This window comes from Pseudoliparis swirei, chromosome 8 (genome assembly GCF_029220125.1).
Source record: "Pseudoliparis swirei isolate HS2019 ecotype Mariana Trench chromosome 8, NWPU_hadal_v1, whole genome shotgun sequence".
Classification (NCBI taxonomy): Eukaryota; Metazoa; Chordata; class Actinopteri; order Perciformes; family Liparidae; genus Pseudoliparis; species Pseudoliparis swirei.
The window spans coordinates 16,010,800-16,030,997 of NC_079395.1; the positions used below are offsets into that span (position 1 = coordinate 16,010,800).

The 20,198-nt window shown below is 45.8% G+C and overlaps 3 protein-coding genes across 4 annotated transcripts; 2 read left to right on the forward strand and 1 right to left on the reverse strand.

Moving 5' to 3' along the window:
- Positions 1 to 1,666: 1,666 nt before the first annotated feature.
- On the forward strand, positions 1,667 to 9,000 carry LOC130197536 (period circadian protein homolog 2-like). Its single transcript, XM_056420238.1, is given in 16 exon segments — positions 1,667 to 1,833; positions 2,253 to 2,374; positions 2,493 to 2,694; positions 3,174 to 3,228; positions 3,705 to 3,735; positions 3,738 to 3,760; positions 4,397 to 4,476; positions 4,479 to 4,487; positions 4,933 to 5,011; positions 5,130 to 6,063; positions 6,199 to 6,356; positions 6,763 to 6,914; positions 7,169 to 7,367; positions 8,018 to 8,168; positions 8,365 to 8,442; positions 8,444 to 9,000. Coding segments are annotated over 16 exon segments (2,460 nt in total). The 5' UTR covers positions 1,667 to 1,715; the 3' UTR covers positions 8,513 to 9,000.
- Positions 9,001 to 11,746: 2,746 nt separating this feature from the next.
- LOC130198147 (transcription cofactor HES-6-like) lies at positions 11,747 to 13,686 on the reverse strand. Its single transcript, XM_056421244.1, has 4 exons — positions 13,401 to 13,686; positions 13,229 to 13,315; positions 13,006 to 13,087; positions 11,747 to 12,693 (listed from the first exon to the last, which is right to left on the reverse strand). The coding sequence occupies exons 1-4, from the start codon at positions 13,473 to 13,475 to the stop codon at positions 12,278 to 12,280; spliced, it is 660 nt and encodes a 219-aa protein (XP_056277219.1). The 5' UTR covers positions 13,476 to 13,686; the 3' UTR covers positions 11,747 to 12,277.
- A 1,453-nt stretch (positions 13,687 to 15,139) lies between these two features.
- On the forward strand, positions 15,140 to 20,176 carry itm2cb (integral membrane protein 2Cb). 2 transcript variants are annotated; one of them, XM_056421690.1, is made up of 6 exons: positions 15,140 to 15,283; positions 17,312 to 17,449; positions 17,572 to 17,760; positions 17,858 to 17,968; positions 18,106 to 18,256; positions 19,065 to 20,176. In XM_056421690.1, exons 1-6 carry the CDS (start codon positions 15,197 to 15,199, stop codon positions 19,154 to 19,156), a joined length of 768 nt encoding a protein of 255 aa, XP_056277665.1. In that variant the 5' UTR covers positions 15,140 to 15,196; the 3' UTR covers positions 19,157 to 20,176. The 2 variants fall into 2 exon arrangements, with proteins under 2 accessions (XP_056277665.1, XP_056277664.1); XM_056421689.1 differs by having other exon boundaries at positions 15,141 to 15,283; positions 17,569 to 17,760.
- Positions 20,177 to 20,198: the final 22 nt, after the last annotated feature.

Here is a 20,198-nt window from a genome sequence, read left to right on the forward strand (position 1 = left end):
ACCTCTCTTCCTGTCTGACCAACTAAGCCGCACCAGAAACTTCCAAATCCAGCAAAAACTCGCGCAAAATCAGCTCCACAGTCTCTCTCTTCAGACTTCGAGCGGAAGTTCGTCAGGACTCGCCGTGCCGTTCCAGCACGATATCCCGCGCGTGGGAAGTGACGTCATGGACTGACTCCACTAGTCCGTCTACTTCCAGCTCGCAGTCCTGTCAGCGATGAGCCCCGTTGCATGATGGGAAACCAACGGCTGGCCGTGGCCACATCAGAGAGCTGATTGGCTCTTAGATTTGACAACAAGAACCACGTGTTGTCGAACATTCTAATTTACTGTTTGGCTGTAATACTGACGCTGGATAGTTGGCTGTTGGTCTCATGTCGTGCAACGAAGTGGCCCATTAGCCAATCAGAACGCTTGTACTGTTGTTGCCATATAATAATTCATCTTTATTCATAAAGAAAATGTAAGCTAGTGTAACGGAGTTCAAAGTGCAATTTATTATTTCTTGTTTTTAATATATTGTGTTGCGTTTTGTTTGTTTTTCAACAGTCCCGTTGAGTGTGTGTGAATTTTATTTGAATTAGTTTTTAAATAGTAGCATTGTTTTCTGCCGAGGCTGAGTTTCGCCTCTTCTGTTCCTCTCGAGCTTCCGTAGCCCGGTCTTTCCCTGGTCTTTCACTGTTTTGTTATGTTTTTTGCAAGTGTGGCCGTTTGTGTTGCGAATCGCGGTGTCTGCCTGTTGTGTATTTTTGAGATCGTCAAGAGATGATTCAAATATATCTTTTGGCGATCTTAGAAACACGCAACAGGTATCTTTTGTTTCATTGCTTCTTTGGCGCCATTGGGGTTTGACACTTCCGGTCGTCCTGTCGTATGTTTTGCCCGTATAGTATAACTAGTGGTAATTGGTATACATTCTGTTTTGGTATGTTTAGGAGCTGATGTATGGATGTCGTCAGCAGCTATGTGTTTTCCTTTGTGTTAACTTTAGAATTTCCGCCGAGTCACTAACTCACGCAGTTATTCATTTTGTCCACTGGGGGTCGCTGTTTTGCCCTTTTTGTTAAACTATATATAACGTAGTCCTGTTAGAGATAAGAGTTTTGTATTTATGAGGGAGCTGATGTATGGATGTGGTCAGCAGGAATAAAACCTGGAAAATAAACCTGCGGACTCGACTTCTTCCTTGGCCAGTACAAGTCCGTTACACTAGCTGTGTAATCCTGCCCAGAGGAAACGCAGGTCGAGGACAGCTTCACTAGTGTATTGCTGCTTATGCTTCAACTCTGTCACAAAACATGTTTGGCAATGGGTGCACTTTTTTTAGTTGGAGCAGCTCTGACTTGACGCCCCTTGTGGTGATCCAGGTGCACCACACGTGTTTCCTTAATTTAAAAGAAGAAGATTCAAAAATCTCTCACGTGCATTGTTTTCCTTCTCTCCATTGTTCTCCTTGAAGTCCCGGCTGCAGGTCTTTTCTCTTCAGTAAACCGGTATAGTTTTGAGGAGCTTGATACCTGAAGGCTCTGGTTCCCATCCTACTTTTTAAGACTAGGAACCACGAGTAGCCTCGCATTTAGTCATGCTTAAAACATGCTTCACATCCTCTATAATTCACTTTTTTGGGGGGGAATATCTGGCTGCAATATCTGCTGTTGTGTGATTGTGCAGCCCGCAGTAGTCAGGAGTCTGCCAAAGCCAAGACCCAGAAGGAGATGATTAAACTGCTGAAAGAGCTGAAGCTGCACCTGCCCGCCGACAAGAGGCACAAGAGCAAGTCGTCCACGTTGAACACCATCAAGTACGCACTGCGCTGTGTCAAACAAGTGCAAGGTAAAGGGCCTTCATACGTCCCTCAGCGCTTTATTACCAAGGGCCTGCTCCTTCGCGTGGTTCAATTCCCTCCACATTAACGAGCTATTGCGCTACGACAACAATGTGAGGAAGCCGTGTCGCTAAATGAGATCCAGATAAAGAAATAAAGACGGGATTTGCGTCGGAGAAGACCCACGGGCCTTCGAGGCTTCATTCTCCCCTGTGTACAAATGGGTGTGGGCGCCTAGAGGTCCAACAGTACCGACTGTGACGCAGTTTAGCGTAGCACTGATTTGTTATCATTAAACAATGTCTGTGACTTCACTAAAAATAGATCATCTCTACTCCTTACCCAGGTTCATGTTGTCAGCCAAATATCTGCATTGTATTTTGAGCTGTGATGAGACTTTATTAAAATCCCTGTCTGTGTGTTGCAGCCAATGAGGAATACCACCAGCTGCTGATGACCAACGACAGTCAACCTTCAGGCCTGGATGTGTCTTCTTATACCATCGAGGAGTTAGACAGCATCACTTCTGAGTACACACTCAAAAACAACGTGAGTCACTGGGGAGAGCAAATATTTAAATATGTTTTTGGGAACAAAAAGATCCTCCGCTGATTGATTTGCGTCCACGTTTTCTCATTCATCCCGCCGTTTGGATTTCCCTCAACAGGACATTTTTGCAGTGGCGGTTTCCGTCATCACGGGACGGATCGTCTCCATCTCGGACCAGACCGCCTCCATCCTCAACTGCAAACGAGAAGTGTTCAAGAACAGCAAGTTCGTGGAGTTCTTGACGCCGCAGGACGTCAGCGTGTTCCACAGCTTCACCACGCCGTACCGGCTGCCCTCCTGGAGCATGTGCGCCGGAGCAGGTGAATATCTGACGGCTCGTTGCCAAGGCAACGCTCCATAATATCACACTGTGAGATGATAATGAGATCTCTGAATAGTACGTCTGACTGTATTCATTCATAAGACTGATGCTGGGCGGCTGTGGGTCAGTGGTTATCAGCTCTTTCAATCAGAGGGTCGGCAGGTCAATCCCCGCCCTCGTCGATATGTCCTTGAGCAAGACACTTAACCCTGAATTGTTCCTGTAGATATTCTACTGTTGACATGTAGTGATGTTTGTCCCTTTAAACCAAGCAGGGCAGAACAGCCCTGATGGCAATAGAAATAAAAGAATATAGAGAGATGTGATTCGGTTGCCTGGAAATATTTTTGTCTCGATTCAAGTGCCGAGCTTTGATGGATTAAATCTTCACCACCTGCCGCAGCCCAAAGCCCCGATTAGCATTTAGCTGGACGACGTTGCCTTTTTATTAAAACGTTTATTTTCTCCCCGTTTAAGAGTCGTCGTCGGCGCCCGACTGCATACAGGAGAAGTCCTTCTTCTGCCGTATCAGGTGTGTGTGTGTGTGTGTGTGTGCATTGGTTGAAACCCGTGAGCCATGTTGATTCATACTTTCATTCCGCTCTTGATGTTTTTCACTTAGTTGATGACATCATACACTTGTGGACCGTGGAGACGGCTCTGTTTCCAGGCCCATGTTGTTACATATAGGCAGACACACACACACACACACACACACCTTACTGTGCTTGTGAGGACTTCACCTTTACACACTGTACTCAAGCTAAACCTTTAATCTAAGGTTTGGTCTAGAAATAAATTAAACTCTCAAACTCTGAAGAACATACATATTAGAATGAACACGCTCCACTCTTGTGTACTGGAGACAGAAATGCAGCTACACGCTGTCTCCTTGTGGATTTGTGGATTTTTAGTACTATTTTACAGCCTTTTTAAAGATTTGAGTAAGGGCCATTCAAGTGTTCATGCTTTATTTTATATTAATTGTGTTTTCTCACTCATCTCTAGTGGCGGTAAGGAGTGCGAGGGCGACCTGCAGTAGCCTACTACCCGTTCCGCATGACCCCCTACCGCATGGGTTCCCAAACTTTTTAGGCCACGCACCCCCTTCTACATCCCGACCGGGTTCACGCACCCCCAATCCCCCACACTTTTTCTTTTTTTTTGCTCCGAGAAGAGTTGTTGACGGGCGGGGGGGGGGGGGGCTAGTGAGTTTTTCGAGTGAGCGTGTGCTCATCTGTGTGCGCGGATGTGTCGGCGCGTATCACGGCAGAGCGATGCGCGTTATGGGAGCGGCGGCGCTGGGCTTAGCCCAGAGGAGTGAAACAGCGAAATTTGTAGACATAGAAACACTCTCAGACAGCAGCTTGCTGTTACGTGCGCCTGCTGCCAGTCTGACTCCGCTGTTTTGGGTGAATGACGTCACGTGCGACCTGGAGGTGTTAACCACTTGTGTGCCAAATCTTTTTGTTTTTGTTTTTTGAAATTAACATTCGGGGCTAATTAAAAAACATCCGGATGTTTTTTAGCCTAGGGACGCCACTGAGTCTCACGCTCAATGCGTGACACTTGAGAGCCCTAAGAATGTTTAATATTAATTATTAAACCATTAGACCGCCATTACATTTTTCCTCTCGCGCACCCCCTAGAGACAGCTCGCGCACCCCCAGGGGTGCGCGCACCACACTTTGGGAATCCCTGCCCTACCGGATGAAGGTCCAGGACACAGTGCAGGCGGAGGACCAGTTCTGCTGCCTCCTGCTGGCGGAGAGAGTTCACTCCGTTATGATGGTGAGAACAACTCCTGCTCCGTCATTTTGATGATGAATTCATCTTTGATTTATACTTTTAATTATATATCTTTATCTGTACAATCAACTAAACACAATTAGAAATGAATGTCCGATGTGGGGAAAGTATTATTATTATTATTATTTTATTATTATTATTATTATTTTATTATTATTATTATTATTGTTATTATCAGAACCAGATTCATAAATATTTATTTTCTACGTGTGTTAGACACAGAATTTGACAGCTGGTGTGTACATTAGACAGATAAAAACAAAAACAATCAACAGTCAAAATAGAATTTAAACAGAACATTTACAATGGTATAAGATAAATCAAAATAAAATTAATCGGGTCCCCCACTGACCCGGGTCCCCATTACGACCCAAAGGTCGTCCATTATTCTAAAGTAGACACTTCACTTCTTTTCTCTTTCTTAAAGCGCCCAGAATCCCAACAGACCAACGCATCTTCACCACCACGCACACTCCGAGTTGTCTGTTCCAGGATGTGGATGAGCGGTAAGCCGCTGGCCGGTGCCTTCACCTCTCAGTCACAGCTTCTGAGTATTTGAGCACAGAACATTTACGCGATAGCTTGCCGGCTAACAGAGCGATGCGTGTTTCTTGTCCGAATCAGGGCGGTTCCTCTGCTCGGGTCCCTCCCCCAGGACCTGATTGGCACATCGATCCTCCTCCACCTTCATCCCAACGACCGACCCATTATGTTGGCCAAGACCAAGTCGAAGCGGGCGAAGCAGACCGAGTCCTCGGATAGCACCGTGTCCCATCACAGGCAGCACCACGTGCGGCCTCGTCTTCTGAACCACGGCCTGAACCCGACCTCTTGGTCTCGCTCTGACACCTCGCAGTGCACCTTTCCCATGGCCTACCCCCCCGTGATGCCGGGCTACCCCCTCCAGGTTTACCCCACAGCCAGTGCCATAGCGCCACGCGCAGGCGCCACTCTGCAGGGCTTTGGGGACAGTCAGGGCACCCAGGCTCCTCCCTGTGCCCCGCCCATTCATCCTGCTCCCTACTCCAGCCCGATGGTCGCCCCCATCGTGGCCCTAATGTTGCCCTTGCCCTACCCTCCGATGGCCCCTGGGCTGCCTCCTCCACAGCCAGTGTACCACGCAGTGCCCGGTGGCTTCCCCGCCCAACTGCAGCCCTTCGGTCAGGCGGCCTATCCAGGACCGGTCCCCTTCACGCCGCCTCCTCCCTTCAGTGTTCAGAACCAGTTCAACCCGCAGAACCACTTTGCCCTTCAAGCAGACTACCTGACCCCGTCGTTCTACTTCCCTTCGTCCTTGGAGACCTCGATGGCCCCCGTGCTGGAGGGCCAGTCGTGCTCCTCTACGCCCCAGTTGGGAGGAGGAGGAGGAGGCGGCGGCCGGCCGTCTCCGCCCCTCTTCCAGTCCCGCTGCAGCACACCCCTCAACCTGCTGGACTTGGAGCTGTCTGTGGACCGACAGGACGGCACAGTGCCCTCTGCTGGAGGACAAGGGAATAACGCCGCCGAGAGGGAGAAAAGAGCAAATGGCAACCAGGCCATGGAGAGGGAGCTGAAGCCGGTGAGCAAATGAACCGAACCTCTTCTTGTTTGCCTTTTCCCCTTTCGGTCTTCTTTTCATGCCATGTGGAGTCAGTCTGATGAAATGTGGCACAGTGTGTGAACTCATGATGTCGCTATCCCTTCCACCCTTTAGCCGTCCGTCAGCCTCCTTGGTCCACCCGGGTCCTTGTATTGCGAGGCCTCGCCCCGCGTCTGCGAGCGCTTGTCTTGGGAGAAGGTGTGCTCTCGCCTGAGGGCTCGCAGCAAAGAGTTAAGCACGTCTTCAGAAAAGCGCCAGACTCCTCCTGTCAAGTTACGTCCTTTGGATTTTTGCAATGTCCCTCTTGAGAGGAAATAGATCCGTCTCCACAGATTTAAAAACTGGAGTTCCACTCAGACCACACAAACTTGCTCTTTTTGTCCTCTTTTTTATTTAGCTAGGTTCACTCCAAGTCATGTGACAATCCATATAACAAAGCAAAAGCTTCATTAATTAGAATGAGGGGAAAAACCTTTAACAGAAAAAACACATTTCGATTTAACTGTAAAAAGCAAAACACTCATCTTAATCTGTGATAAAGCATTCTGACTATCTATATTATATTATCCCATTCCTCCCAGGTTCCATACGTCAATTACAACTGCAACCGTTTCTCTGTTTACCTTTTTAACGACTTGTGATTATCATTTAAAAAAATCTTTTTTTAATGAACAACAGCGACGCAAACTCTTTGTCCAGCGGCATGTTGGACATCATCCTCCACGAAGACTCCTGCTCAGGCACCTCAGGGTCCATCGGCTGTGGGACGTCCAACAGCAGGACGTCTAACAGCGGGACGTCAGCCAGCGGGACCTCCGGCAGTGGGACAGGTGAGGACCTGAGGTTGAATCTTAGAGGAAGTTCAACTTCTCGTGGATGAATGAAAAACTGAATGCAAGGAGCAGCATGGGAAGTAGAAAACCCCAGAGTCAGAATCAGCTCAAATTTTAGTAGTATTTATATTAAGAGTGGTAAGAGCCAACTCTATTTGGAGTTATTAATAAGCACGTGTTTACAAAAATTTGTCAGATAAGCACAGCATGTGTTTCAAAAGTATTAATGCTGAGCTATTTGGGTGTTTCAGGAAGCAACAACAGTATTAACTACTTTGGCAGCGTGGACTCCGGCCAAAACAGCAAGAAGGTCAAAGGTCACTTGAGCGGCAGCAAGGGAAGGCCCGTGGAGATGGACCAGAGAGAACACTTACCCCTGCAGGACCCGCTGTGGCTGCTCACCGCCAACACCGACGACAAGGTCATGATGACCTATGAGTTGCCCTCGCGGTGAGTAGGAGGACAGGGGGCGGGGCCAGAGAGGAGGGGGGTGGTTGCCCTGTAGGGAACTCCTGTTTGATAGTTTATCAACCTTCTGTTTGTTATGGAAGGATAAGGGTCAGCATGCACCAAGAACAACTCCAACGTGTTTCCCTTTCACAAATAATGGATGATGTGTGTGTGTGTGTGTGCAGCCAGGAGACAGAAAACATCAGGCAGGTGCGACGATAGCTTATCTGTCAGTATTTGAAAACAATGCAATGCCAGTCACTAGATACTCCTCCTCTCACTATCGCCGTCCTCAGTGCTGCTGTCTGTTTTCTGGCTGCACAAACATGTGGAGTCGCTACTTCATGTCCACCTAGGTTTGCACGGTGTTGTGTTTCGCAACGCCTTGAGGCAGCAAATTACTAAATATACCAATAAGCCCTTTTGACTTTAAAACAATGTGGCAGGAACAGTTTCTGACCACTAGGTGGCACCCTTACATTCACATATGCAGCGGGGAAGAGATTAGACTGAGCACTTGCATGTCGATCATTTTAATGACTTTTATAGCTCAATGTAATTCCAAAATGATTGTTTTCACCGTTAGTGATTCCCCAGCATTAATAATATACCATCTGGATGTCTGACTTGCATGTTTGTTGCATCTGCAGTGACATCCAAAGAGTGCTCAGAGAGGACCAAGAGCAGCTGAGGCTGCTGCAGAAGAATCAGCCTCGCTTTTCAGAGGAGCAGAAGAAGGAGCTGATGCAGGTCCACCCCTGGATTAAGAAGGGGGGTCTGCCCAAGGCGATAGACATCAAGGTACAAGGATCTTTATTTTCATTTTAGTTTGGCTTTCAAATGAAAAATGTCCAACTGTTATTTGTTTGTATTATATTTTTTTTCTTTGGGCTTGAGATGTTTTCTTGAAAAGAAGAAAGGAAAAAAAAGATAAATATTCAAAGTACCCTTTTCTATCAGTCACCCCTCACGTTCTCATTGTGTCTGTGTCGCCCAGGCTTGCTCCTGTTGTGACGGCGCCTCAGGGGAAGCGTCAGCGGCGGCGGCGGAGGACCAGCGAGACCTGGACATCGGTTGACACGGAGACGGGGGAGGTCAGCTGCCCGCGGCGGCCCAGAGAGGAACCCTCTCACCTTCTCTCATGAGTGAGACTCCTTTACAGCTGTAGGATTTGCCCAAATGACTCACTGGTGTTGCATTTAGTCACTGAAAGGAAAGTGAAAAGAAAGTGAAAGAGACATGCGTCCAGCAAAGAGCAGGCACGGACTCAGCAGCCCCATCCGTCCAACTCCTCGCTCAAGTAAAATTAGCAAAAAAGACAAATAAAATATCTCTCTCTCGTAGATGAAGTGATGAGTGTATACGTTACTGATCCTTAGTCATGATGGAGGCGGGAACACCTTTGAGACTGCACTGAGAAAAGGACAATCAAGCTGCATCTGCCCACCAACCCATCACGTAGGATTGTTTCTGAGAACGTATCGTTACACATTTCCATTGTTCGAGCCGCCTGTGCCTAATGTAGCTGCTGCAGCAGTTTTTCATTCTTTATGAATATTTCCATGCAGCATTTGTATTGGTACCAGCTGTGAAACTCGCCTCATTTAAAGAAACTGTTGATTGAATGCATTCCAGTGTGGGGAAAAAAAGGGGCGCTCCCAAAAAAAAATTTTGGGGTGGCCCTCCAGACCCCCCGGTGGTCCACGTTCCAAATTGTCGTAGGCACTGTGTGAATGGGAACTTCATGTGTTCATGCTTTTTAAATGCTGATAGCCCATCTGACTGCAAGGCCGCTTATGCAAACCGGGCCGCAGGTAAGGCCTGGATCAGACTGAGATGTAATGCTCTCACTTGTTAACATCATCCTGTGTTCATCCCTCTGTGATTAATATCAGTAATCAAGATTTGTTGAAAATTGGGTGCACATCTTATATTAAATAATGAATAATATCTTGAGTTGAGTGCTGTGCCCGTTTACATCACAGAAGTGAATGTCTACGCTCCGGATTGGGTCACCAATTAAACTCAGACTGTTTAGGATTTTAGTTTGATTACTGCTATTTTACTTAAATATTATATTATACTAATCTGATTATTTATTAAATTAACATTTAACATTATTAGTGCATTTTAACTAGATGTAGTGTGTCAGTAGTGATTAGTCTCCGTACGTGTCGTCTGAATGATCTCTGTCTCGACCTTTGCTCCACATTGCTTATTACACTTTCCTGATGTGTCTGCTCTTAATCTGTGCTGCTTTTTGATGGCACTTCTGCTTTATGAAACCCGTGACGTCTAAAGGTTTGGTCAGATCTTTGCCCAAGTTATTTGAGAGCTCATCTGATGTATGCTCCCTGGCTTATCCACCGGCTCCTGGGTCAGAATTTCAATGAATCTGGAGTCATCTATACAAGTCCTTACTAAGGTTCATGCAGACCGGCTTCAATCGGACGTTAGACCTACCCATAGGCTTTAGCTTAACTAATTTACTTATTTTTTTGTTTGATTTTTCTTATTTTTCTTATTATTTTATCTAACTTTATCTGACAGTTATTAAAATTTCTTAATTTATTTGTAATGTCTTAACTGTTATTATAAAACAAACATATAGAATAACAATAGTTGTTTTGTTTGACATTTGAGTTTGCCCGTTCAAAGTATTTGCCTTTAAGGACTTTCCTAGATATCTTTCAGTGGATTAAACATATGATTGATATAAAAATAATTTAAAGTAACTAATATAATAGTATATTATATAAAATCAACATGAATAATGAGACAAAGCATTCCAGCAAAAATGTTACGGAGCCCCGGAGTTTCAGGTGAAGCCAACGATGGCTGCATGCGTGTATACAGAGTGTTGTGCATCATTTCAGATGTGTCATGTCATTAACTGTTCATCATACTCATCATGTCTTAATCTTCTGTACTTTGAATGTTGCTAATTGTCGCTTTTGATAAATTGATTGTATCTGTCGTTTAGATGCTTGTCACTAGTCTTAAGTGGAGAGTGGGTTATAATCCTGTTCATGAGGATTGGTAGATCGCTTCAGTGAGAGCTGAAGGTAGAGACCTGAAGAACGAGAGAATGCGAATGACGTCAGGTAACACACACGACACAACACACACGACAACACACACACAACACAGCACACAGAAAGGCAACGTTTATTATTTTTCCAGTTTTACAACTAGTCTAAAAGAAAGTACATGCAACATCCAGACATGCAGTTCGGCTGAGATAAGACGAAAAACGTATCACTGAACTGATCAACTGCAATAAATACCCAACCAATACTACACAACTTAACGCTGAAAAACCGTCCAACTCTTCTCCCAATTTTCCCTACACATATTTTAAATGTGGAAAAAACTTGTACACAAGTGACACCAGGAATACTTTTAGAAGATTTGGGCCAAGACAAGATGAAAGACTAAGGAATACAACCCATCATCAAAATATGACAAAAAGAAAACAATTACAAACACAAACTAGAAACCAAAGCAAACAATAAAAAACAAATAATGCGAAACTCTGAATAACCTGAAGACAAGCTATCAGAGCATAGATTTGCCAGGAGGCACATTTTAAACAATTGGTCAGACGCGAGTTACAAAATCTTGTAGTCGAAGGATGAACAATTCTCAGCGCAAGCAAGCGAGACGACAGCAAGCGAAGCAAAGACAAGACGAAAGAACAAGAGCACACGAACACAGAAACACTAACGACGACACACAGAGCGACTCAAGCATCCCGAGCGGCATGAAGCGTGAGGTGGTCACACGTAGAAGCCGTAGCTCCCTGAGCGGAAGACCAGACAAGACCGACCCCCAAGACCATGAATGCTGACGCCACCCCACACACAACACAATATACACTACCCGAGGCCTGATGGTGGGAGTTCCCGATGCCGGGTGAGGCCTCGTCGGTGGCTGCCGGGTCCATGGACGGTCAGGTGCACGGGGTCGTCCGGTCGCGCGTCTCTGGTGCCGGTGTCGAGACTCGTCCTCCGTCTCTGCGACCAAGAAGCAGACGCTGAACATGTCCCATGCTATCTTTGACTGGCATCGCCATGCATCCCTTCTCCGCTCCTGTTGACTCGGCTTTTTCGGCGTGTCCTTGACGGCTTGTCTAGGGCGTGTTGAGCAGTGTCGTGCCAACTAGGCCTATATAAGGAGCGAGTGAATTACTCATTTCACAAATGCCTACGATGTGCTGAGGGATCTTGGAGAGAGAGAGAGTGAAAGAGAGAGAGTGCACACACATGGCCCACAATTGCAGAGTAATAACTAACATCCTGAAAACAGCCGTGGGTGGCTGTCTAGTGGGATCCTTGTGTGTGAAATGCGATATTTCTTTTCAAGAAGCAGAACAAATGCAATTTCAAAGCCAAAAAAGGTATTTATTTAAACGTTTTAACTTAGGCAAATCAGATGAGGTAGCCTACTAAAAAAAAATCATTGGACACGTATAAATACAAAGTTAAAAGACATCCTAAATACAAAATAATTTACACACAACTAATAAGGCATGTCTAGTGGGACAGCTATCTTCTATACAGTCCATTCATATTCAACAAGTAAATATTTACATATGCATTTACCCCTTCACTTAAGGCAGGCCCATATAAGACCAATACACTTCCAAATGAAGACCCTACAAGTCTCTGACTTCTGATTTACTTACATACTTTATTTATTAAATACATGTTAGCTTTATTGTAAGCTAAAATACAACCATCCCCACGCTCCCCCCACACACACAAAGAGCTTTTCAGATGCCTTCTAACAAAGTTGTCACCTCAGCAGTGTTATTATCATGGACTGAGGCCTACCCCCACACAACACCCTAACGCAGTAAAGAAGCTAGTGTCATTTAAAAACATGCCTTTTTGTTTGTTTGACATGATCTACCATGGTCTCCACATTGACTTGGAGTAAGCGGAGGAAGGCGAGATCAACACATCCGGGCAGTCAGCCTCCTCTGAGGAGGAAACGTGACTTTGCTCCGAGTACGTGTCGTCCAGGTCGGAGCAGAGGTCGTCGCTGGAGGCGGTGGACGGGGCCGGGGACACGAGAGCCGCGCACATGCTCTCCGACCAAGTGCTGTTATTTCCGGGGCACTCCGGCGCCGTGTCCTCCAGCAGCTCCCGGAGGCTGTGCTCGTCGTTCAGGGGCATGCTCTCGAGGAGGTGGTTCAACAGCTCCGCGGCCACCGTCTGGTCGATGCCGGGGCAGCTGGACACGAACGTGTGCACGTCGTGCATACACTGGATGTAGCCGGCGGCGAAACGCTCGCACGCCTCCCGGTTCACGGCGTCCACTTCTGCGGAAAGATGGAGTAAAACGACCGTTAGCTCATGGAGGGGGGGGGGGGGAGGTAGCAGAACCACACATTTCCAACCGTTGGCCTTGTGATTGGCTGAGCCGCGGCTGAAGACGCACACGCGCACCTGTGGTCGCAGCAATTAATTAGGAGATTAATGCGCCAACCGTCATATATTAACGTTATATTGTCGGGCGGAATGACGCCGTGCCAATTACCTTACGGTTTAACATTTGTTTGTGAATAGTTAAATATATAATAAACCGTTGTTTCATGGCGGTACTCTCGTAAATGGGAATGCAAGATGTGTACCTTGAGCCCGGCTTTGCAGGACGCCCTCCACCCGTTTCACTGTCATCTCCAGCACTTCGGCATTCTCCATCTTTGATTGCAGCTGCAGCGGGTGAAATAAAGCGTTAAGTAACAAGCGCTGGCAACACAAGCTCGCTAAAGTAACACCGGTGCAGCTAATGTTGAGGAACAACACCGCACAAAGCAGGGGCCTAACACATATATGCAGAGCAGCCTGACTTACGTCTGCATCCGCCATGAGAACTCTGAGTTCTTGTAAACTTTCATTGATGCGAGCCCTTCTTTTCCTTTCCACCAGAGGTTTCCTCATCTGCCAAAACAGTAACGACAACGGAGTTACTTTGTCAGCTATCGGCCGAGTCAAACACGGACATCTCGGCATTTAGCGCCCTCACCTTTCTGTCAGATTTGACTCCACCGCAGTCATCACCTCCGTCCGCTTCGTTTGCGTCGTTACGGATGGGGGCCATGTTGGTGAAAGTTTAACCCAGGCGCTGCCAGAAACCAACTGGGCTGGAGGTTGCCGTGTAATCCCGAGAGCCGTTACAGCTTGTCAATGGGACAGATGGCCGGGCGATCCCAGCGGCCAACAAAGCGTGCAGAAAGACGGGGCTCCTCAATGCTGCTCCGAGGGGGCATGTACTCGGTATATATGACGGCTCATTTACATATGAATGGGGGAACGGAGACCAGACCCGGGGCGCGCGAGGCTCGTACCCGCGAGTCACCGGTGGTCACGTCGGCTTTTGTCCCCAACTTCAGTCAGAACCTTATTTTACTTCAAGATTAAAAACATTAACTCTTCAGTTCTACATTATTTGCTCTGAAATTATATTATAACCAATTATAACCAGGTGATTTCAGTGTCTCAAACAAAACTTCCAACACCCCCTCAACATGTACTTCCAAATGTTAATATTCTTAAGCACTCTCTTGTAATGTGTGACACCACTATCTATCTGCTACTTCTCACGTTGCATCATTAGTGAGCTGGGCTTGTGTCATGCTTGATTGTGAGCCATCAGTGCACCTCTGAGGATTAGTGCTCCACTCTGTGTAAAAAAACGACTAATGTGGATTTGGACTCGATGAGCCATTTGTGAAGTTTACATGTGTTAAGAGGCCTCTCAAAATTAACCAGCAGCCTAAAACAGTGCTGCCACAAAAAAGAGATCTTCCCTGTATTTGAACGTTTTCATTGTCGATTCTAGTATAATTAAAGCTCGTAATGTTTTTCAACACATTTTTTTAGGTTGTGAATCATATGAACACACTCTCTTGGCTCTTTGCATGGGTTGTGTAATATGCCCTTTTACATGACGTTTGGTTTGCAGTGATCCAGTTACAGCTGTATTGTTGCAGTAGCCTGCTGATAGTTTGGCTTTTTAATTTTCTGAAATGTGTCTTTAGTTATTTTGATTATCTACAGCACTGACACCTTTGTAACCACATTTTAGAAATGTACAATGTGTGTTAGGTCATCTTACATGTTTATATTTGTACATTATTAAATGCTTAAGTTGCATTGCATTATATTCTACTATAAATTACACTATACATTAAATATTCAAACCTAAAGTACACATTGTAGGCCTACTATCACAAATCGTACAGTACACAGTGTTCAATAATGTATGCAAACAGTTATTATTACTATTATTAATATGATCATTATTACCACTAATTATAATGATCAGTCGTAGTGACATAGAGCTAACTTTGCAGTCTGGTAGCTGGCTGAGAGTTTGACACAACCCTCCATTTCCGGATGATAGTGTCGAGAATAGTAGATGCAGCTTTAAATAAAATACGGAAAGCGCTACCATATCGGGCAATTGCCTTCACAATAAGGGCACACTGTAGTCTTATATCAACAAACGGGAGATTAGAATAGTTTATTTCCACCTAAAACACATTTAAACAGTCAACTATATGTATTTTTTTTACCAAAGAGTCTGCAAACTGCGTATTCTGCATAAAATTTAATTTTCTAGCCAAACCCGAACTCTTATTTTGACATCGGCGAGGCGCCTTTTCCTGGAGACCCACACAATGCTTGTTCGTCAGAGCTACGCTGTTGTGAGGTCACTGATCCCCGGGGGCGAGACTGGTCCGCCGCTATATAATCTGCCCGGCTCGGTGGATGGAACCAGCGCACTGAGCATCAGCTGACGAGATAAAGCAAACAAACATGGTGAAGATATCTTTCCAGACAGTTTCGGCGCAGAAGCCTGAAAAAGAGATCGATGAAGACAAGATCATTATACCCCAGGCTCACGTGAGTTGGCAGTCTTTGTTTTTCTTTTCTTTTGTGTTGACCCATTTGTCTTGTGTCTCGGTAGAGCGTTAGGAGACATTGTGCAAATGTAATAACTGCGTAGATTAACGCTCATTTGATCGAAGCTGTATTGTTTGCATTGTCACTGCATCTTCATGTCATTTATTGCTGGGATTTGATTTTAATCTGGTAATTTATGACCTATTTATTGATGCATTCAACCTTGTTTTCAAACGTAAAATATGATGCAGGTGCATTTAAAAAAAACAAGGACTATATAGTGCAGTTTATTATTATACATATTAGCTTTGGACAATATTTTTGAATTGAAAAATAAAAATAATGGAAAAGACTCATCTCAGCCTGGGGATGTTGACATTACGTCACCTTGGCCGTGGCGAGGACACACTGCAGATGGCTCTACTGTAATTGTGCCATCAGCAGAATATCACACACGTCATCTAAATGGTTCATACGTGCATGTAACATACATCTAATTATTTATGTTAAAGTCAAATCTTCCCTTTAGTTAGAATATGCCGTAGGCGTGCACATAGCCTCGTTTCTGTCGACAGAACCTTAGTAGAACCACTGCACCAGTTAAGTGGCGTCACGAGACGTAGTACCACGGGGATCCTGCAGGTGGCGCCCGAGAGACTCTGAGTCTGTGGTTGAGAGTGAGAATCCAGGTTTAATGCGTGTTGTTTATGAACAGTGTACAAGATCTGAAGCTTTTTACGTATCAAAAGTGGCATTATAAAAAGTCAGGACTTCAATCTGAGCAAAAATACGGACAAATAGCTGTGTGTCCGTCAGTATTCCTGCATCCTGCATCCTATGAGTTATTTTCTGCAACCTCATGGCATACCCTAAATCCTGAGCTTTTAGTCTCTAATTCTCAAACAGGAATCAGCCCGTATTTTTAACCACATTAAAATAACTGCTCTAAAGTAAATAGATAGATTCATAGTATTTTGTGCATGATGTCGGGACTTTTTTGGGATTGTAGCGTGATTTTAAACCTAAATTAAACGCCAAGTCGTGTTACAAGAAGTCCTGTCCTTCTTAGCCCACACATAATTAGATATCTGGCACACAATGGATGTACGGCTGTCTCAGCCTCCTCCTTTCCCCCATCACACTGTACACAATGAATACCTATGTGTGACGCATCCCTCGCTTCTGCTTCTTCTTCACCTGTTTGTTACGTCAGCAGAAGAACAAGACGTGACCTAACAGGCGGGATGGATTCTGATAGGCTGCCACAGTAGACGTCAGAGCCGATGTGTGTAGATCTATTCATGCGACCGCCTCCGCTGAGGGACTCCTCCACGCAATTCCATTGGCTTTGATTCTCACTGAGGGCGCAAGGGAACTAACAAATATGGAGTGTGGAAGTAGGACTCCAAGAATAGACCCAGACGGCCACGTGCCAGCATCTTCGTCAGAGCCTGGCACAATCTGTTCTCCCTGCTTCCGCTCACCATAGCAACAGTAGTAGAGCGAGTCAGCAGACTGTGGGTGGGCATCTGGTCCGTCCTACGTCTCTCAGATCTCCTCCCCTGACTGACGACTTTGCAAACACCTCCCGTCCGAATTAATGAGTGTTCCGTTTACGTCTTGGAACATGGCAGTGTGAGAGGACATCACGTCCACTGATACCCATCATAGACGGGGATAGGATTAGTATCAAGTTAACGACCAAGCCAAATCGTCTCCTTGAGTAGCTTCAGAGTTAGATGGAGAAAAAGACAAAACACATCAAATATGTATAGGCTACAGCATTCTGTTGTCCTGCATCATTAAAACTGAATTCCAATCAAACGAAAAAGGAAAAGACTGATTTTTCACTTAAAAATAGAAAACCTGGCCTGTTCTTTGCATGCTTGGTCACCTTACGTTGCGGAAACGTTGGGGTGCTGCAAACGTATACCATGTGATACCATCATGTCCAAAGATACAGGTGTACGTCTACACAGCGATCTCTTGGCAAACTGACCTCTAACCACCGTGCTCATCTCTTCACAGGGGCAGCTGGTTCTTCCCGTCAGGCACAAGAAGCCGTTTCCAACCGGCCTGTGCTGCCTCACCTTCGGCCTGGTGGTCTTCATGTCAGGGCTGGTGCTGTCCTCCATCTACGTCTATCGCTACTACTTCATACCTCAGGTCAGTTCATTCTCCCTTTTGCTGAGATTATATGCTGAACCCAGTGGCACAAATAAAAAGAAAAAAAAAGATACAACCTAAAGTGGCGCGCTAATATAAGTGACCCCGCCCCCCATCAGCAGATCCCAGAAGACAGCTTGTTCCACTGCCGGGTGGTCTACGAGGACTCGGTGTACGCTCCTCTGAGGGGGCGACAGGAACTGGAGGAGAACGTTGGCATCTACTTTGACGACAACTACGAGCAGATCAGTGTCCCCGTGCCGCACTTTGGAGGCAGCGACCCCGCCGACATCATCCACGACTTCCAGAGGGTAGGTCGACGCCTCCGCGCGTTCACCGCGGCGCTCTCATTGTCGTTCGCGTTTCACCATCGCTGAGGTTGTAACCTCGTTTTTGAATTGATTTCAGGGCCTCACGGCTTATTACGACATCGCCCTGGACAAATGCTACATCACGGAGCTCAACACAACCCTGGTGATGCCTCCACGCAGCCTGTGGGAGCTGCTCGTCAACGTCAAGGTGAGGCGCCCCGTCCTCTGCCGAGGCATCGCTTGCAGATGAATGACACCGCACCCCCGTCTTCCGGTGTGCTGTGTTCCCCCCCCCCCCCCCCGCCCCCGACTGAGTGATTCATTCAGTGTTTCCTTTGCCAACAGAGAGGGACGTACCTTCCTCAGACTTACATCATCCAGGAGGAGATGATGGTGACCGGGAGGGTGAGGAACATGAGGCAGCTGGGCCCCTTCATCCACAGACTCTGCTATGGCAAAGAAACCTACCGCCTGAGGCGCCGCAGTCAGCACAGACGTGAGTGCTCTCGTCCACTTCCTGTTTCCAATCTGCTCAGGCAATTAGAGATGCTAAATGACGAGGGATGGGTCACCCCTCCGAATGTATCACCCTCTTTCGCACCAGTACGTGTTGAGTTCTGGGACCAAGCAGAACAACAGATACAACCAGAACCAAATAGGGGCTTCCGAGTGTATGATTCTGAAATCATGCAGCCTGATTATCATGCCAGTGCTTGTGTGTGTGGGCGCATCCCGGGAACTTCCTGCTAAGTGAGTCAGTGGTAGTGTAGCGGATACATCCACACACCACGGCGGGGGCGGCGATGCGCTTCGGCGATATCTCTGGCGCTGCCGCCTTTTGATTGGTGTGAGAGGCGTGACGCAGCGAGCTTCTCCTCAGCGCATATATGGAGGTGCTCTGTGGGGATGACATGCAGGCTTTGTTTAACCCTCCTGTTACCTTTATATTTACTGACATATTTTACCCATGGAACAATTTGACCCTAGCAATTAAAATCTCCAGAAAATTATTAGAATTAATATTGTTTTCCAAGTTTAAGTGTGAGGTACTTTATGTTTGTTTGTTGACTACCTAAATAGCCCTTTAAATATATAAAAAAGTTGATATTTCTTATATGTTTGACACAGTGAAAAACAGCCTGGGGTCAAATTGACCCGAAAGAACACCGACATTAAACATTGAATGGGGTCAAATTGACCCTAAGGTAACAGGAGGGTTAAATAATACCTCTGGAGAAAACCTCTACTGCTTGAGCGCTTTTCTAAACGCGTCTCCTTTTTTTCTTCCTTCTTCCTTCTTGCAGGTATTGAGAGGCGCGATGCGAAGAGGTGCCACAGCATTCGCCACTTCGAGAACACCTTTGTGGTTGAGACCGTCATCTGCGACCGGTTCTGAATCTGAAGGGGGAAATAACAGCCCTCCAACTCTGAAGCCATACCTCTTGAATTCTTTAGGCTTGTACCTGCACTTTAAGAGCAAGTGTTTGTCCAACAGTTTGACTTTCTGTGTTTTTGTCTCGAGTTTGGAAATGCTTTTTTTTTATCGTCCAACGTCTTTTTATATTCACGGTCTGTGTCCTCGGATGACGTCATACACGTGTTAGGATATATCTGTAGCTTGTCGAGCGGTATACGATGTTAATGTGTGTCAGTTTGTTACATCAGACTAAGACATGATGGGATTTATTTTAGGAATGTCCTTATTGTTATCTGGTAACCCAGTGCACTGTGGGTAATGGAACGGATATATTGAAGCTGCTTGCATGGTGCACTCATGTTAATATCGGTTTCTTTCTTTCTTTGTCGTTTTTTGTTTTGAATGTCATGAAAAGGCGAAACATACCTCATGTACATTAGACGTTTCTTTGCTGGTTTGTATCATTAGTGAAGGATGTATATAACTTTGATTGTTCCTAAGCAATATATATATATACTGTACATTGATTTTCTTCTGGAGCTCATATACATGCATAGACTTTTATCTGAAATCCACTTGTTTTGTCTCTTTATTTATTCCTTTGGTATCACACTTGACTACTCCGTGGATATAATGGCTTTAGACTGTAATTAGTAGCAGTGCTTCAGAGGGACAGAAGGAACCAAAGTCTGCTGTCAGAGATGCTTCGTGTTAAGGATATATGAAATATTTAGAAAGAGTGCTTTTTTGTCTAGATCACTTACTGTAGATGATATCGAAGGCTAAAGCGTTGTCCTGCTCTTCCTCCTCTTAACTTGGATTGTGCCTGTTGTCTCCAGTCCGTCCTTTTCTGGCATTCTGATCTCTACAATGTAAAACTTGGAGCGAATAAGCCGGGACATGTGCTCCTATTTCACTTTCCTGGATACTTTTATTTCACTGTACAGTCGATTCTTCTTGTAATATCTTTGCTGCTTTACGAATAAATTATCAAACTTTTTCGTGTGTTGAATTTTCAACC

Coding starts and splice junctions, on each gene's coding strand:
- LOC130198147 (XM_056421244.1), bottom strand. CDS start 13,475: ATGGCCCCCATCCGTAACGACGCAAACGAAGCGGACGGAGGTGATGAC. Junction 13,316..13,400: donor GAGTCAAATCTGACAGAAAG/GTGAGGGCGCTA, acceptor CTGTTTTGGCAG/ATGAGGAAACCTCTGGTGGA. Junction 13,088..13,228: donor TTCTCATGGCGGATGCAGAC/GTAAGTCAGGCT, acceptor CACCCGCTGCAG/CTGCAATCAAAGATGGAGAA.
- itm2cb (XM_056421689.1), top strand. CDS start 15,197: ATGGTGAAGATATCTTTCCAGACAGTTTCGGCGCAGAAGCCTGAAAAA. Junction 17,969..18,105: donor AGCTGCTCGTCAACGTCAAG/GTGAGGCGCCCC, acceptor CTTTGCCAACAG/AGAGGGACGTACCTTCCTCA. Junction 18,257..19,064: donor GCGCCGCAGTCAGCACAGAC/GTGAGTGCTCTC, acceptor TCCTTCTTGCAG/GTATTGAGAGGCGCGATGCG.